This window comes from Tursiops truncatus, chromosome 19 (assembly GCF_011762595.2).
Source record: "Tursiops truncatus isolate mTurTru1 chromosome 19, mTurTru1.mat.Y, whole genome shotgun sequence".
NCBI classification, from domain to species: domain Eukaryota; kingdom Metazoa; phylum Chordata; class Mammalia; order Artiodactyla; family Delphinidae; genus Tursiops; species Tursiops truncatus.
This window is the reverse complement of record NC_047052.1, coordinates 18,922,338-18,940,630: the sequence shown is the minus strand read 5'-3', so window position 1 is coordinate 18,940,630 and position 18,293 is coordinate 18,922,338. Positions and strand designations below refer to the sequence as shown.

The 18,293-nt window shown below is 58.0% G+C and overlaps 1 protein-coding gene across 2 annotated transcripts in view; it reads right to left on the bottom strand.

Moving 5' to 3' along the window:
- ATP6V0D1 (ATPase H+ transporting V0 subunit d1) overlaps nt 1–18,293 on the bottom strand; it is a 38,084-nt gene that overhangs the window by 6,950 nt on the left and 12,841 nt on the right. For both annotated transcript variants that reach the window (XM_033844233.2, XM_033844232.2), the window contains exon 2: nt 7,415–7,586. In XM_033844233.2, the coding sequence (XP_033700124.1) occupies nt 7,415–7,586 (172 nt within the window). The remainder of the gene's footprint in view (nt 1–7,414; nt 7,587–18,293) is intronic.

Sequence of the window (18,293 nt, the reverse complement as noted above, 5' to 3'; positions counted from 1 at the left end):
GGAGTAAGGCCCCTGGTCAGTCAGGCTGAGACAAGCAGGCAGACAGCTGCCCTGTGCAGCCCACTCCAAAGACAGGGCACTGCCTCCTTTAGGGCCTGAAGATCCACCCGGATGGCCTGGAGGAGACCCAGAGACCTGGAAGGAGCCTGGGCTCAGGTCAGTCCCCTCCGGCACAGAAGGCCCGCTCTGGACAGTGTACAGGCAGCAGAGGGGGCTGGAGAGCTGGGGAGGGGTGGGGCTACCCAGCTCAGACTTGGCAACGGGGCAAGCTCTGCCTCCACCCATTGAGACAATGCCACAAAGGGGCTGTGGCCAAGAGTTCCATGTAGTCACCTGTGTGAGAAATGGAGTGAAGAGGGCGAGAGGGCCCCAGTCAGGCTGCAGGAGCCACAACATTCCTCCAGCTTGTCACCACTGATGATCTCAGGGCATGAGGCAGCTGGATGAGGCCTGGGGGTTCAGCTCCAAGGCCAGAGTGGGGCTCCCACTGAAGGGTGGGAGCTGGACTGGAGGCTGCTGCCCTGAATTGGGCACTGAGCACACCCTGGCTGTTGGGTGGGCCAACAGCTGTCCTGTGACAGTATCTTGAGGCTGTCCAAGGTAGGAAGTGGCCCCCAATTCCAAGGGAAGAAAAGTAAGGAGGTGGTGGCCTAGACCTCAGCTCAGAGGGCTGGCTACGGGGGGAACTCCCACAGGGCCTGCCAGGAAGGCGGCAGGAGGAAGAAACCACAGCTCCTGTCCCCGCCTGACCCCCACCCCCCTGCGTGCTACACACTCCCCCAACTCCCACCCAGCCCAGTGCCCTGCTATGACCTCTGCTCTCCCGGGCTTGGGGCCAGGCAGCTGCCCTCTCTCTGCCCCCAATCCGGCTGGGTCAGCCACAGGATGTGTGCTGAGAAGAGACAGGCCTGCCTTCTCAAACTGAGGGCTTCAGGCAGGGCCCATTCACAGCCGCGAGTCGAGGGGCTCAAACGGCCAGCCTTTTGCCCCAACCTGACAGAGCTGGCAGAGTCGAGGGACCTGAGAGAGATCCCGCCAGAGCTTGTGCCTTGGTCTCCAGCCCCAGCCTGCATTGTCCCTACCCTGGACAGCACATCCCTCGTGCCCCTGATGCCTCCAGAATCTCACGCACCGCAGGACCCCCGCAACACTCCACCTGTGTCCCATCCAGCCCCGCTCTAGCCATCGTGTTCCCTGAGACAGCCACAAAGTCCCCACCCCCGAACCCGAAGATGCTCGTTCACGCTCTCACCAGACTTTGGGCAGGGACGGGGAGAACGCTGTACCTCTTCGAGCTGTTCTATCCAACTGATCCCACAACCACCAGCATCACCAGCCCCACTGTCAGAGGATATGAGACACAGAGGTTGCAGGCCCCAGGCCCTGTCACATCATAAAGCAGAGAAGCACTATGTCTCTTGGTCAGTGTCCATGCACCTCCACCCACGTCCAGGTCCCCATGCCTTGACTCTACACTCCCCATCTAGCCTTGTCTTCTCAGAGGAATCTTCACAAGTCAGTTTCCTTTCTCTAAACCTCTCCGCTCCTCGCACCACAGGGTATTCATTTATGTTGGGGATGGGGCTGGTGTCAGGGCCCAAGGAAGGTGCCTTGGCAATCGTCAGGGTCCTGACCCGGCTCGGAGCTGAGCCCTGTGGGAAGACTCCACTGTCTGGCTTTGCTGCTGTCCCTCCAGTGATGGGGAACAGGATGGCTATTATTCACTTTTCAGCCCTGACAGCAAATGTGAGGGCTGGTGATAGCACCCCCTGGCTGCCCCCAGACTCTCCTGCTAGAAGTCCTGGCTGGGCACCAAGGGAAATGCTAAGCCAAGTAAAGCTCCCCAGCCCCTTCCAAGGCCCCCTTCTAATCCAGGCTAGACCAGCTTTGGATGACCCTGTGCCAGGCCCAGTGGCTCCCTCCCCCGGGTCAACTGCAAGGTTACTATGGCAGTAGCCCCTGATTTCTCTCCCCTGCCCAATGAGAGCCAGAATCTCCTTTCCTGGGATGAAAGGAGGCAGGGCATGGCAGAGATGATGCCGGCCCAGCTGTCTGCTTTTCCTCCAAGGTGAAGCCCTTCAGCAGGCAGGGAAATCCTCCTCCTCGTCTGGCTTGAGCTGCTGCCTCCCTGCCCCCAGAAAGCCACTCCACCAGTCCTCCCTTCATTTGGCCTTAATAGGAGAGTGTGAGGTTCCAGCTGGTCAGCATCTCCCTCCAGAGGAAGACAGTTGGGGAGTGGACAGGCGTCTGCCCGCCAGGCCAAAGAGGCCCTCTTGGGGTGGGTGTAGGGCAGTCTGTATTCCTCTGCCCTGAGGCCCTCCCTCACCCTGTGCCTTCAAGAGTCAGCCTGGGCCGAAAGAAGTCTTGGGATGGGGTTTAGAAAGCCACTTCCTCCAAGAAGTCTTCCCAGCCCCTAGCCAAGCCCTATCCCTCTGCTGTGCCCTTTGGCGCCACCTGCTGGAGCATGATGGTTTGCTCCCATGGTCTCATCATTTGGCCCCGGGGGGGGGGGGGGGGGGGCGGCCAGGCTTGGCGCTGGATAGGCCATGATGACTACCAGCCCAGTCGGCCCAACTACAGCTCCCAGCAGAAGCAACTAGTAACCGTACCTGTGCTCAATCACATCTGAGTCCTACAGAGCACTGCCCAGGTGGAAAGTGAACAGAGATATCAAGCTGTGGCTTCAGCACATTACCTGTCAAGCCTCAGTTTCCCCTCTGCAATTAGGATGACTGAAGTACAGCCCCCAGCAGAGCCAGTGATGCCCTGACCTTCTCCTTATTAAAATCCTGCACCTCTCCTGAGGTCCAGCTGGGTCCTCCCTGGCCCATCCTGAGACCTGAGACTTCTCAGCATCAAAGGGCACCTGCATGCTCTCCCTCAGGCTCAGGAGAACAGTGTCAGTGCTGGCTCTCCCTCAGGGCCGGAGCCGGGTCGAGCCCAGGACCCAGAAACCACAGCCTACAGAGACCCTGCTATCATCTCAGAAACGGTGGTTGTGGACAGTGAGGGCTGGGGGGCCAGAATAGGGAGGCCTGAGGACACCTGATACCCGCTGTGACCCAGCAGAGCCCAAGGTTTGGAAAATGTGACCTGGGGAGAGTGGCAGGTGTGCTGACAGGCCCACTGGGCACTTGAGGCCATTGTCCCAGGACAAAGCTTCTTTCCAGCTGCCCACTCCAGGCTGGTGGCACAGTAGAATATGAGACCTCACCTCCCCCAGATGGTGCAGGTCACCGTGCCTGGGCTCTGCCAATGGGTGCCTGGGCTTCAGGCAGGTGCTACACACTGGAGACGGCCCCTCCAGGGAGGCTCACTCATCTAAGGACAAGGCCTTTGGGGCCCACCTGGGAATCCCCAGAGACCAAACTCACTTCTCCACAAGCCATTCTCTCCCAGCTTCCCTTCTGGGGCCTACTCTCTCATAGGACACCATATGGGATGGCCCAGATCAAAGTCTCCTCTGAAGCTCAGAGAACCCAACAGAGGCTCCACCCCATGTCAGATAGCAAGTGAATGGCTGAGTCTGGAAGGAGCCCTTGGTACAGTGATGTTATCACCATGTTATCACCATGAAATTGAGCTGAATCATCTCAAAACCACATGACTGACGACAGCCTACTTCAGAGGGACCTCTCTCACTCAGGGCCTGTCTACCACACATGAGGCAGCTGCCTCCACTCTGGCCACCCACTCTGAGTGGCCTCTCAAACCCCATCTGACCCTCGAGTCCTCTCAATGCTGAAGCCCCTGGTTCCATTTGTGACAGCTTCCCACAGGCCTCCCCAGAAGCTATCTGGCACCCATCCTATTGCATCCATAAGTCTCCCTCCCTCCTGGCACTGCACCTGGCCCAGAGCTGAATACTGGTCATGTGTGTTGGCTCAAGGCTGGCTGGGATCTACAAAAGCACTGAACACTGTCTCTCACACAGGAGGGCAGAGGACACCTTGCCCAGCTTCTGCTTGCACACCTGCAATGACAAGGAACTCACTGCCTCCTGGAGAAACCAGTTCCAGCCATCCTGGGCCAGCTCTGTCTGCGGGTAGCACTAGCATTGCTCCCTCAAGCCCCCACATCCAGGATTGGGTATCTAGCTGACGAGTCCATCACCTGGGGATGGCACTCTCCTTTCCGGTAACATTCCTCTGGACATCTCTAGGGTATCTGCTTCCTTCCCAGAGGGTCACAGAGCCAGGGGCCCCGTGCTCCACCTGCTCGGGACATGTATGGTTCCCCCTGCCTTCCCCCAATTCTTCTTTCAAATGCCCTTCCCCTCAGCCAAACAGCCACCTCCTCAGGGAAGACAGTGGTGAGTCCCTGGCCTGGGGAGGTCCCCTGGACAGGCCCCTGTGGAAGCCTTCAGCCCTTTTTGCAACACTCCTTACTCCTGGGATGAGCCAGGGTGGAGGAGGTTACGGAGATGGAGTGGAGGAGGAAGAGGAGGAGCAGCCGGGGAGGAAGGAGGTAAATAGAAGAGACACCATGGGAGAAAGGAGACTGCTGGGAGGAGGTAAGACGGGTGTGGCTCCTGTTAGGTCTGGAGACCCTGGCCACATGAAGGTCAGCGGTGACCTTAGCCGGGGCCTTTGGTGGGGTGATGGGATGGCTGGAAGCGGACTGGAGGCTCAGGATGCAGGAGGTGAGAGAACACAGAGTGAATGTAAAAGTTCAGGCCACACAAGATGGGTTTTTAATGGTGTGAGAGATTTGAACTTGTTTAGATGCTGTTGGGAAGAATCTGGAAGGGAAGGGGCTGCACAGACAGAAGTGCAGATGAGTGGCCCTCAGGGTTCAGGGAGTGGGGTGAGGGGACTCAGGACATCAGCAGAAGGACCCAAGAGAAGAGGAGGGTACCTCTGCCATTGGAATGCAGAGGGGCACAGGCACAGTGCTGGGAGGTGGACTGGCTTCTACTGTCTCTGTGGAGGAAGAGGTGGGCCATCTACCCAGAGAGAAGGCTGGGGGCAGGAGATGAATGGTGTTTAAGATGGGGAGGTGGTCTTCCCACCCTCGGTGGGGAGCTGCAGGGTGCTGAGTAGGGAGAGCGAGTGGCCAGCTGGGCAGGGACAGTCCAGGCCAGCTGAACTAGTAAGTGTGCATGTCTGGCAGCAGGGAAAATCCACCCAACACTGGCTTCCCCGGCTCTGCTCCCGGCAGCGGAGGTGGGGGAGGGCGCCTCGAGGCTGGAGGCTGCTGGGCTTCCTCCAGGGCTGGGGAGCTGCCAGCCGGGTGGGACCATGAGATGGGCGGCCAAGAGCGCTGCGGATGTTGGCAGAAGAGTGCTTGAATGATGGACCAGGGAACCTCAGCTGGGGAGGGAGGAAAATGAAGACAGAAGGGGTGGCAGGGGAGGAAGCAAGATCCAGAGCCCTGCTGAGTCCGGAACCCATGTCCCACAAGGGGCTGAGAGTGGGCGGGAAGGCCTGAAGGCTGTGGGTAGAGACGGGGTGCCTGACTCAGCGATTTCAGGGCCGGAGCAGTTCCAGGTGGTGACATGTTCTTGGGCAGCCATCGTGGGGGTGGCTCAAGTGGAGAGCAGAGGAGCAGGTCACTGGAGATGACGAGGTCATGAACAAGCAGCCACAGGCTCAGACAGGCTGACACGTGGCTGCCGAGCTATTCCTGAGACAGAGCAGGACTGAGGGGATGGGAAGACTGTGAGCCACACTCACCCATGAATGGAAGGGGCGGGGAAGTGACAGCCTGCCACAGGATAGTGCTTGGCTGCTTTAAGCATGCTTGGTGCTTGCAGCCAACCTCCAGCAAACAGCTGGCGGCCATGCAGCCTCAGTCACGCTCAGAGCCCTCTCCAGTTTCATGGCCTGGCAGGCTAAGACCAAGCCTCTGAGGGCACCAAGACAGGCCAGGGGCTGGCAGCACAGGCAGATGGCCAAGCAGGCAGCAGGATGGATGACATCTGACCACTGGCATGGGGTCAGCCTCCTCTGGCCAGCCTAGCTAGCACGGCCAGAACATTCACCAGGAAGCTGAAGGAGCCCTGTGCAAACAAGGTGAAGGCTGGGCTCTGGCAATAAACGCACTGCTTCCTGGTATGTCCTTCAGCTCTGGCCTTGGGGTAAAGGACACCCAGGCCCAGGCTAGGGGTTGACTGACAGATGGGCACTGCAGTATGACCCCCAATGTGGCAGCACGAGACGCATGCCATCTCTGGCCTCCTGCCCAGAAGGACCATGTCGGCTGTACCCTGATGGAGGCCAGGGCAGTGTGATATGGATCCAGCCAGGACAGCAGGGAGGTCCCCCGGAAGGAGGCCTGTGGCCAGGAGACAGCCTGAGCCTGCTTCCCAGCCTGAGCCCTTCAAGTGTCCCAGCCTGTGGCCTCAACCCAAGGATAGAGCCCTTCTGGTTGCAGCCCCTACTTGAGAGAGTAAATGGCTGCTCCTGGCTGGGGGTGGGAAGCAGGCCAAGCAGCAGGCATCCAGCCCTGTCTCTGCAAGTATAAGGGTAGGAGGTATGGCAGGTCCCACGGATCTGGGGGTCCCACCAGCAGGGAAGGGTTAAAGCTAGACAGTACCCAGAAGAGCGCCTGGAAAGGCTTCCCCACAACACACACTCACACTCCAGCAGTGCAGAGCACGCTCATGTAAGCCAGCCACCGATGTCTCTGTCCACCACCTGCACTGGGCAGCCACCTGGGCCGGGGCCAACTCTTTGTCCACCAGGCCCTGGCTCGTGGCTCCTGGGCCATCCTGGCAGAAGGGGCCTCTCTACCTCCCTGTTTCCACAGGCACACCTGGTGAGCAGAGGCTGTCTCGTCCAAGTGCCCTCCCCAGCCTGTAGGTCTCAGGGTCCTTTCCTCTTCTCCAGGAGCTTAGTGGAGGCAGGGTTGCACCCAAGGATTAGACAGTAAGAACGCTGGGCAGCCAAGGGTTGTTAGCATGGGGGCCTGGGCCAGAACTGGGAAAGGCGGCCAGGTGTTCAGCACCCTCTCCGCCTTGCCCCACTTCTCCCTGAGACCCAGGGCCATGGTCAGAGACGACAGAGGAGCCTCAGCCCACACAAGGTCATAGGGCCTGAATGGTCCATCCCAAAACCTGACTCTTCAAAGCTCTACCTATCCCCCAACACCATCATGGGCAGTGGGGGCCTGGTGAGTGTTCAGGGTGAGTGTTATAGGGTGAACGAGGGAAAGGGCTCCTGTCATTCCTGATGCCTGTTGACACCAGGGACACAGGGAAAGCAGCTTCATCCAGCACTACAGCGTGGGACACTCGGGCCTGCCCACCAAGTTCCCAGACAGCACTGAAGTGGCTGGTGACCCCATTTTATAGGTGGTGGCCTGGGCCTAGCATTGTTGAATAAGCAGCCCAGCCACCCAACCCGGGAGGACCCTGCTGACAGAGGAGCTGTCCCATCCAGTGGGGGGAAAAGGCACTACAGAGAACACTCACGTAATGAAGTCCAGGAAGCTGGCGAGCGGCTCATAGGCATGGTTCCTCATATGGCGGAACTCCACCACCATCTTCTCCTTGAGCCGGTCATCGATGACGGACACTGTCAGCGGTGATGCCTCATTGGCCAGGAAGTTGCCGTAGTCGGTGCTCTGCAGGTGCAGCTTCAGGTCTGAAACCCAAGGGTGGGGGGTGAGAGCCGGCCGTGCTGAGCCTCCCCAGGACCCCAAGTCCCTGTCCCCACCCCGATTCTGGGTCCCAGACCCTCGCCTGCAGTTGTGCCCTGCTGCTACCCTGACCTCCTGTCCCTGCCTCCACCTCCCTGTTGGCTCAGAGCCTACTCCAGGGCAATCAGGCCAAAGCCAGGACACTGGGCCCCAGAGTCCAAGTACAAGTAAAACCATTGTTCCCCCAAACGACAAGAAAACCTGGGAAACCCCAACCCAAGGTGCCATTCACAACCCACAGCCTTTGAGGCTCTCCTGCATGGTGGGCTCCAGGATGGCCCTAACTTAAAGCAGAATAAGACATGGGTCCTACCCTCCAGAGCCTCAGGGTTAAAGGAGCAAGCCAACGTACCCCCAGGCAGAAACAATGCATATGAAATGAAGGACATGCCCCAGGCCAAGGGTAAAGTGGAGAGGGCACCAAGATAGGACCGAAAGGACACTCCAGGCTGGGCCAGGCAAAACGCAGGGACAGGAAAATGCAAAGGAAGCAGCTAGCAGGATGGCATGAGTGAGGAGTGGCCTAAAGGGCAAATGAGCAGTGTGAGGGGGAGATGAGGCTGGGGAGAAAGACTGGCCTTGCCTGAGGAGTAGCTGGAGGCAGGCAAGCCAAGCCCACGAGCTCTCCTGAGCTCTTCAGAGCAGGAGTGAGGGAAAAGGGAGGAGAGGACAGAGCAGAAGGGCCCTGGGGAGGCAGGACAGGTGAGTCCCAGGGGAATCGTGGCAACAACCTGTCTCACAGCTGTTGCCCGTGCATCCCATCCCCCAGTCTCTTCTCCACCCAGCAGCCAGAGCAATCTTAAAACACCAGGCAGACCCCATCACTCATCTGCACATCCTCACCTCAGGCCCTTTCCCTGTCCCCTTGCTTGGAAAGTGATGAGCTCTCCTCAAATGCCCATCTTCAGAGGCTTCTCCTATAGCCCCCCCACTCTGTCCCTTCATTTGTGCCATTTTTCTTTGTAACACATCACATCCCACCTGGCACGGGGCACATAAACCATGATAGCAGGGACTCTGGGTCACTGCAGTATGCTAGAGCCTAGAACACAGTATGTTCTGGTGCATTTTCATGTTCAGTAAGTAACCGTAGAATAAATGGAAGACTGGATAGAGGGCTGGTGAAGACAGCAGGAGGGTTTGCTACTGGGCTTTGAAATGGGGGACACTGTGGTAGTGATGGCAGTACCAAGGACAGTGGCTGAGGAGGGACCCATGTGTGCATATGCATGCGAGTGTGGATTAAGGCCCAACAGTGGAGGCTGGCTTCTGCTGACTGAGGAATGCATGCTTTCTGTGCCCTGGAAGGTTGCCCAGAGGATGACAGGAAGGGTGACACCTGTGAACATTTCCACAAGCGCCACCCCCCTTGCCCCGGCTTAAGGCCTCCCCGTGTGTCTGTGGACCTGGAGGGCCATGCTATACCGGGCTGCTTAGAGAAGAAGGGCGAGTGGGGCACATCATCGCTCCACAGACTTAGGGGACCCCTGTGGTGCCCCTCCTCCTGTACCCCATCAGGAGGAGAATGCTCCCAGCCCAGAGTCAGGTGTGCCAAAGAAGAGATGGAAGAGTATATGGGAGGGAGGCGTGGAGGGAGGGAGGAATGGAGGGGTGCATGCCATCGGAGTGGCCACTTTCTACCTGCACCCGGGTGGCAGTCAGCACTCCTGTCCTCTGTGGCTCCTGGGCACTCAGAGTGGACTTGAACCTCGTGAGGCCTGCAGGAGGGCTTCATCATCCGCTGCCTTTGCCATCGCTCTACCATTCACACCTTTTTTCCGGTGGCCACCCAAAAGGGGGACAGAACTGAGGGCAAGGTGGGGCAGGGAGAAGCCACCAGCCCCCTGCTCTGCCCCGTGGACCCCGCTGCCATTTTTCCCAGGAGGTGTGCACACCCCTCTATCCTCACCCCCGGCCGTCTGCTGTGAGCCCTGCCGTGGGTCCATTCTTCCCCCTCCTCACCAGTGTGGCCAAGGCCCACCTACACCTGGAATAAGGCATGGGGTAAGAAGGTGCTTTGCTCAGTAATGCTCAAGTTGTTGCAGTATTTGATTAACCATTTGGTTGTTACAGAAAAATTCTTTAATTGAGGGATTTCGCTGTATGAGCATAAGCCTGTATTCCCACCTCTAGTGATAGGTTTTACAAGCTAGCTTTTAATATCCCTGACTCTGGATAAGTGCACAAGTATTTTGTTTTGTGTTTTTTAAAGAAACATGGGGGGCTTCCCTGGTGGCGCAGTGGTTAAGAATCCGCCTGCCAATGCAGGGGACATGGGTTCAAGCCCTGGTCAGGGAAGATCCCACATGCTGGGGAGCAACTAAGCCCATGAGCCACAACTACTGAAGCCCACACGCCTAGAGCCCGTGCTCCGCAACAGGAGAAGCCACCACAATGAGAAGCCCGTGCACCGCAACTAGAGAAAGCCCACGCGCAGCAACAAAGACCCAATGCAGCCAAAAACAAAAAATAAATTTATTTTTTAAAAAAAAGAAACATGGTTTACTTGCACAAAACTGGTAAATTTTGAGAGATCGTTAATGCCCTCGAAGTGGTTTTTGTGGGTATGAAACAAATGGTGAGAATATGAATTGGTACCTCTTATTTTCATACTGAAATTAACTCTACTTAATTTATCAAGTCATATGTCATATGCCCTGCTTTTACATCTTTCATCTATCAGTAAACATTGTGATACTTGAAAAAACTAGTGGGCAGGGAGTTATGGCCTGGACAAAGTAGGCGCTCCAATCCCCACTAGGGGAAGCCACAGTGCGGACAGCAGCTGGAAGCCCGGGCTGGGATGTGGTGTTCTCTGTCTGACGGTCTGGCGCAGCAGCTGCCAGCTCAAACCTGTCCATTTATCCATCCAGCCACTGCAGCAGCAAAGAGCCATTCTCAGGCGGTGACAGGCCACAGCCAGGGCTTGGAAGCCAGACCAGATGCACAGGGCAAAAAGCAGGGTAAAACCCAGTCCTCTTGGCAGGGCCCCTCATGCCAGTGGTCCCACTATTCTCTGGGACAGTGAGTTTGGGCCCTGGACCCCAGCCCGGCATCCTGATTCCTATCCTCCAAAGCAACCAGGGGCCAGGCCTCCCGACACCCCCTCGCCTGGCATCCTTGCACTTGCTGCCGGAAGGCTTCCCCAAGTGCCGTGCTACACCTCCACTACAGCTGCCCAATCTCTCCAGCCGCGTGAAACCTCTGTGCCCCAGCCTCACCTGCTCCACGGGGCTGCCCTCCCTGGGCAGGCTTGCTCCCCAAGTCCCCCACCACCAAGCACCCTCTCTCTCCTCTCCAGCCCCCACCAACTCCATTCAACACCTGGCACTGATGAGGTGGGAAGCAGCACCCCAACACAAGGCGGGAACCAAGACCAACTCTAACTGGAAACAGATGGGCCCTGCTGAATACTTAACGCCATGCCAGGAGCAACCTATGTGCTGGACCTGCCAGCCATGCCCATTTCACAGACTCAAAAAAGGGAAATCAGAGGAAACGTGAAACGTGTCGAGTCCCACAGTCAAGCATAGAGAGGATGGGGATATAGATCAGACCTGGTGGATTCTCTCCATCCCCAACTCTGGCCTCCTCTCCTCCCCCACCCCTTACATTTTTGACCATTCTCCCATGGCCCTTGGCCCAAGATGGGCCTTTCAGATATGGACCCAGCTGCCCAGGCAGACTTTAGTTCCAGAAGAGCTGGCAGGTGGCAGAGAGGTAAGAGGGGCCACAGCAGGCCCCTCCACAGCCTTGGAGGCAACCTGGACACTCACTGCCCACCTGACGGGGGCCCTAGACTGTCATGGTTCACAGATAACCCCTCTGGCATCACTTGTGGTGCCAGCCATTCCTTCAGAAGGTAGTACATGTGAATAAGAGGAGCAAAGCTGATGGGTGGATTCTCCTTTGCATGCCCCCCACCCCTGGGGCTTAGCATGGGCCTTAAAGCAAACATCCTTGTGTCTTGGCTACTGCATTCTGCTGACGCTGCATCTGGGGACTTGGCTGCTGGAACACAGACGACCGGGTGGTTTCTGCTAGTGTTTGTCGAATCAGAGCAAACCCGGGAGATTCTACCGAGAATCCTGCCCAAGGCCTGAGTTTTCCTTACCAGGAAACTCATTTTTAAAAGCCCCCAGTGACGACATCAGAGGGCCATTCCAGACCACTTCCCCTGGCCAAGACCCACTTCTCCCTGTGACCCAGGGTGAGGGGACAGCCCACTAGCCAAGAAGGCAACTTGGAGGCAGGCAGGTTAGCCGATCCTTTGGCTCAGACCACACAGGGCTTCTGAACCAGCTCTGACTCTGTTCAAGAAACCTGGTAGCCAGGCCCAGTGGCTGGCAGCCCCAAGCCCTTTACACAGTCCTCAGGGCTGGGACAGGTCCATTAGAAACCAGCCCCCTCCCCTCCAGCTTCCTGCTCTCTCCGAGGGATGTGGAGGAGGTGTGACTGGGGGTGGGATCAGAACATAGGAGAAGAGGCCTGGAACTTGTTGAGAGCTTTGTGGGAGACTCGGCCACCCAGCCCTGGCCCAGCCCCCGAGGGCAGACGAGGACGCCAGGGGCTCTGGGAAGGCAGGGGCTAATTTTGCTCTGTGCTCTGAAGCCTGAAAGCCTCGGTGACAGCCCCTGAGAGCTCCAGACGTGCCTGGGCTGAGGTGTGAGCAGTGTTCTAGTTAGCACAGACGTGGGGGACTGCTCTGGTCTACCCACAAGCCCAGCTGTCTACCCCAAATCCTCCCATCCATGGCCCGGCATCAGGAATGTCTGGCCAGTCTGGGATCTCTCACAGCAAAAGACTTCCTCAGAGGCTGAGTTCTCATGTCCAAGAAGATGCTGCTGCTGTCAGAAAGTTCTCTCTGCAGTACAACCTAAAGCCCTCCTCAGAGGAAGGCAATCAGCTCAGTTTCCCGTGGCCTGCAGCCTCCCCTGAGGGCCTTGAGCCAGCTCCTCAGGGCCCCTCAACCCCACCCAGGACCCTCCCAGATCTCCTCTGCTTCCCAGTGTTGCCTGTCCCAATGTTCTGGTGACTATCCCCCCACTTCACTTCCCGGGGCCGCTAAGCCGTCCTCACCGCCACGGTGCCCTTTTGCTGGTCTCCTGCCCCACATCTTGGCTCCCAGCTCCCAAGTCCACTCTCCATACCATCACCAGAGCGTTGTTTTCCAACTCCAACGTGTCGCTGTCACCTTTACCCAGCAGCCCCCGTGGCCCCAGAGCCTGGCCTCCTCTCCCCAGCCTGTGAGGCCCCACACCCTCAGCCCTAGCACAGCCTCAGCCTTAGACCTTGACTCTCTGCTCTACCGGTGCTATTCTCCGGTTAGGGCGACCTGCCTGTGATCTCTGGCACAAGCAAGTGCTCCAGGCAAGTCCACAGGGTGCCCGCGAGAGAAGCCCTTGAAGTCCAGGAAACAGGGCTGCTTCCTCAGGCCAGCCAGAGAGGCTGGTTTGGGAGGGCACACCCCAACCTGGCAAGTGACAGCCCTGCCCTCCCTCCTCCACAGGGCACCCCTGTCCACCTTGAGACTGCCTGTGTCAAAGACCATTGCCCTGCTCCAGCAGGATCCAGCTGAGCTCTTTGAAGGCGCCTGGGCAGGTTGTAGCCCAACACCCACCTGGCATGACTGTTCCTCCCAGGGCCATGCCAGACTCAAGGAGGCCCCATAGTTGCCATCTGTCCCTCCACTGCCTGCCAACCCCCAACCCAGGTCTTCTGGGCCAGGACCCCTCACCAGCAGAGCCCAGGCCCCAGCTAGCACCTCTGATTACCACTCTTGCCCCTGATTAGCAGGAGGGCATGAGGACCCCTAGCCTGTCCAACACTCTCTGCTCTCTGAGGGACCAAGTGTGGGCTTGGCAGCCAGCTCCAGCCAGACCTTGAGAGGTGGCAGCTGGGCAGCCCTGCCTCCCATCCACTTCCTGAAACCTTTCCCAGATCCTGCCAGCCCTGAAAGTGATCTTTCAGCCCCACCAGGGCTCCCAGGGGCACGCAGCACACAGCATCTCCAGTCCCCAAGCCTCTGCAGCAAAGGCCCCAGGGAGGCAGGGAGGGAGGGTCTTGGCCCAGGCCAGGGGTTGGTCTCACGCTGCCCCAGGGGCCCAGCAGGCACAGAGGCAGCCCTGGCACAGTACACTAGGCGGGGCGGCCCCCTGCTTTAGACTCACGCATGGCCTCATGGCCCACGGAGGGGCCTTGCTGGCCAGCTGGCCACGGCACAGTGTGAGAGGACAGTGTGTTCCCAGACTTCACTTCTGCTTTTCCAGAGGTCACTCAACGATGCTCTCCTGGGGAGCTCAGGGGTTTTCAGGAATTGAGGCCCGCTGAGTGAAACCAGATGTGTAAATATGCTCCCTAGAGCCTAGCGTGCCCATCCTGCCCCTCCCTGTGAGGGTGGTAGAGCCCTGGAGCCTGTTCTACCACTTTGCTGGGCCCAGGTAAAGGGACTGCTTTGAAGGGACTGGACCTGGGCTCTACCTCCAGTGCTCGTTCTACCCTAAGGGCTCTCTAATGCTGCAACTTCCAGGGGCTCAAAGCAGGGAAAACTCAGACAAATGGACAGAGGTGGACAGACAGCCAGGCTGGTGGCCCAATGGAGCCATAACCACCCCCCCTCAGCAAATGGACTGTGTTTGAGTCTCCTCCCCAGGCTCTGGGGGTGGGGGAGACCTCTTTTCTTCATATCAGCTCCAAAGCAGATGTGTGCACTGGTTGGCTGGCTCTGCAGGGTCAGAGCGCCACATCTGGAACTCCCAGCGTGGGAGCCACAGCATGGAAACCATTAACCCTGGGTTTACCTGGGGGCTGCAGCACAGACTAAGCATCCTCCTCATCCCCAGGCCTCTACCAGGCCCATCACAGGCTCCCTGTAGACCTCATGTAACTGACTAGCCCTGGGTTCCAACTCTTCCTATCAAATACCAGCTCTTCCTCCCCTCCCTCAGGTGTCGCCTGGCATTCCCCATCCAGAGCCTTGGGATTGCCCCCACCCCAAACTGACGTGTCCATGGCCTCTTGCTAGCCCAGGACAATGTCCATGCACAGCCACAGCCCCTCTCTGAAGCCCCACTTTGCCAGGTCACTGGTTTCAGGACATAGCTCCTTAGGTGGTTTAGTGGGACAAGGGAGAGAGACCCTGGGCTTTGGGACCACAGTGACCTGAGTTCACATCTTGTCCCACAGCTTGGCCCTGAGCAGCAGGTGGAATCTCTGGACCCAGGCTCCTGGCCAGTCACCTGGTGAAAGGCCCCGCAGTGCCAGCCTCCGAGGGTAGACACTGAACAGAGACAGTGTTATACAGAGAAAACTGAGCATGGCACGGCACACCCAGAGCTCCACAGAGAGGATCCCACCCAGAGCTCCCCAACGGAGAGGCTCAGTCCCAGTCAGGTGGTCTGTGTTCTGACTCCAGTCTGTTGCTCAGGCCGTCCCACTCAGCACTCCACAGTGTGCCCCTGCCGCCCCTGCCCTTCCTTCCCATGGTCCCGACCCTTCCCCAGGGCTCTGGTGTGTCCTCTCCCCAGGGGCCCTTGTGCAGCACGGGCACGCACACGCACAGGCCACACTCTGCTATCTCCTGGGGAAGGATGAACAAAGTGGGCTCAAAATCTGGGGCTCCCATGTCTAACGTCACCTATGAGCAGGATCATACAGAGCTTTGGGCAGCCCAACCCCAAGGACCCGGACAGAGGCTAGGACCCAACTCCGCACCACCCACCACATGGTGAGCTATTGCCCTGCCGTCCTCGGGAGCAGGTGCAGCCAAGGGCAGCCGTTGCTCCATGGGAAGCCCCCGGGCTGGCGGGCCAGCAGTCTCGGGAAGAACCTGGAGGCTACTGCTGGCACAGCCACATGCAAGTTAGTGGGTTTCAGCTGGCATGAGGCAAAGATCCTGCAGGAAAAGGACAGCGAGTTCTCCTTCTTAGGTCCCTAGGCTGGCATTTTGTTTCATACTGGAGGACTTTCAGTGAGGTACGGCATTTGCAGAAGGGGGACGGGGCTGATTTGTAGAAGTGGCCCGGATGACACCACCCACCAGCATATCAGAATCAGAGATTTGATTAGCGGGAGTGTCACTCCCCTTGTCTAGGAGGCAGCAGGATGTGTGCTGTCTAGGTGGCAGCAAGGTTCACCACCCTTCTCCTTGCTCCGAGACAGGTGGCAGGTGGTGACAGAAGCACATGTAATTACCCTCAGGAACACCTCGTCCCTGCAGCTGGGAGAATGAAAGCATCACTCACAGCCCATGAGGAAGTCAACCCACCCACAGTCAGGAGGGTGCCAGGCAGGTGACAGTCCCACCTGCCAAAGGGAGGGGCAGAACTGGTTACTGCTGCACCCAGGGCAAGTTCCAAGAAGCTCTCCTCTGACTGAGTGGAGATCCGCCTGGATAGCCCCTCATCAGGACGTCCGCACCCAGGGCCCCATGGAACTGGCATGTCCCAGGAGACACAGGGCTTGCAGGGCAGCTTCCCTTGTTGCCCTCCACAGCCCAGGCTGAGAATCAAGTGAGCCAGCCTCGCCCTGGGAGGCAGGGCCCACACCTCTGCTGCTGCCCTGTACTTTGACCCTGAACAAGCTCTTTCTTCTCCAGGCTTACCACCACAGTTACAGTGCATGCAGGTTGGAGTGGATCTGGGGCTGTGAGCGAAGAGCTTCTTCTCACTTTCCCAAAGATGTATGTTTGCCTGGGTGTTGAACGAGAAGAGGTAAAGTGGCCCTGCATGGCCAGGCGCCAGGCAGCCCAGGAAAGGCCAGCTGTGGCAGGGAGCTTCTCAAAAGCTGGCTCATGCCCATGTCTGGCTCCTGGGTCCACTGGCCCACACCGCCTGAGCAATCCTCTCTGCCCTTGATGCTTGGCTTCTGTTCTACATGCATAGTCCTTTGGAGGAAGGACCCTAAGAAAAGATGGAGCTCACTTCAACTAGGGGAAAGCAGTTTTAGGGTCCCAGGGGCTGCTGTTCCTGTGAAATTAAGCCAGGTCAGGCTGGATCCTGGCTGGAGCATCATGCCAGCTCCACGGTACCTAGAGTCCAAGCTATGGAAATACTCATTGTGCTCAGACCTAGGCCCTATGGATGGGCTCTCAGAATCAGGCCTCATTTGGGGCTGCGAGCCATGCTGTTCTCAGCACGAAGCCTCCTTCCCTGCAGCTCACAGAAACAAGACCAAGCAACCCGGGCCAGGAGCAGAGTTGATCCATTCCATACTCATGCCCAGCAGACCCAAGAGGCCTGGGCCAGGCAGGAAGTGGCAGGAACAGTAGCATCCAAGCTGGTCCTGTCCAGGACCCCTGACCCCCTCACCCCCCTGCTCAAGAGGCTGACAGGAAACACGCAGGGGAAGCAGTAACACACCAGATTGAGTCGGATCAGCACTCAGGCTGGCCCTGAGACAGAGGTGGTCGCCTGCTCTGGGAATCTCATAGCACTCCACTTTCCCCAGGCCTTGCCACACGGCATCTCGCTTGGAGTTTAAAGTGTTGAAGGTGGGGGAAATGGGTGAGCTACGACCCATGACTGGCATCCTTGGGCCCTGTGTGCCAGGTCATGGGTCGCAGCTCACCTGTATTCCTCGACTCCCAACCCTTAATTCCCATGCTAGATACCATGTGGCAAGCCCTGGGGGAATGGCAAGGGCCCCAGAATCAGGGTCTCGTTCACCTGACCACGCCTTCCTGAGTTGGGGGCCTGGCACAAAGAGGCATAGTCCAGGCAGCCTTCAGTGAACAAATGAAGGAAAGAATCAAAAAATGCAGAATGACTGGACAGGAGGAGCAAGAAGGGTGTCAGGAGACCATAAGCAAGGCCTCGGGCCTCACCTGGACCCAATTTCCCAGGTAAAATAAGAGGGTTGTATAAGGTTACTTCCAGGGGCCTGGCCAACTCTGACACTCTCTACCCTGATCAGGCCTGGATCTCACTGACTCTGTGCGACCTCAGCCCCTGAGGGCCATGCAGGGGCTCAGAGTGAGGCCAGAGGCCTGGGTATCCAGGAAGCAGCCCTGGCAGAGCTCACAGCAGGTGCCGGGGAGGCCCGGGGCTGTGGAGCAGTGTGGCAAGCAGGAAAAGCTCAGTTGCAGCAGCAAAGACACCACAGATGACTCCTTGGAGGGGAAAGCCCCATCCTCCAGCCAAACACGAAGCCTCAGCTGAGGTCAAAGCCTGAAAATCATTGCCTGAGTGGCCAAGGGGGGACAAGGTCTGGCCCAGGGCCAGGCCAGAGTTGGCCAGGAAAGCAGTGCCCGGCACCCAGTCAGGGCTGTTCCTCCACACATCCCTTTCCCCGCCGCAGGTCTGCCTGCCACCCCTCAGGACCACCCACACACACGGGGGCAGCCCCACCCCAGCCCCTTGAGCTGCAGGGTGCTGAGTGCAGATGGGCAGAGCAGGTGTCAGGCCCAGCCTACTAAATGGCCCTTCAGGGCCTTGATTTTCCTGCCTCTAAAAGAAGAAGAAGGCCAATATTCCCACACAGGATAGTTCTTTTTTTTTTTTAAATCAACTAAGGAGTCAGTGTTGGATGAGGCAGAAGCCAGGGAGGCCAATGGAAAGACCCCTCCAAATTGGGGTGCAGGGTGGAGAGCTGTCAATTACCTGATAATATGACTGTATGTACCTATACTCTAGAGAGTCTGGGGTGCCTGATTT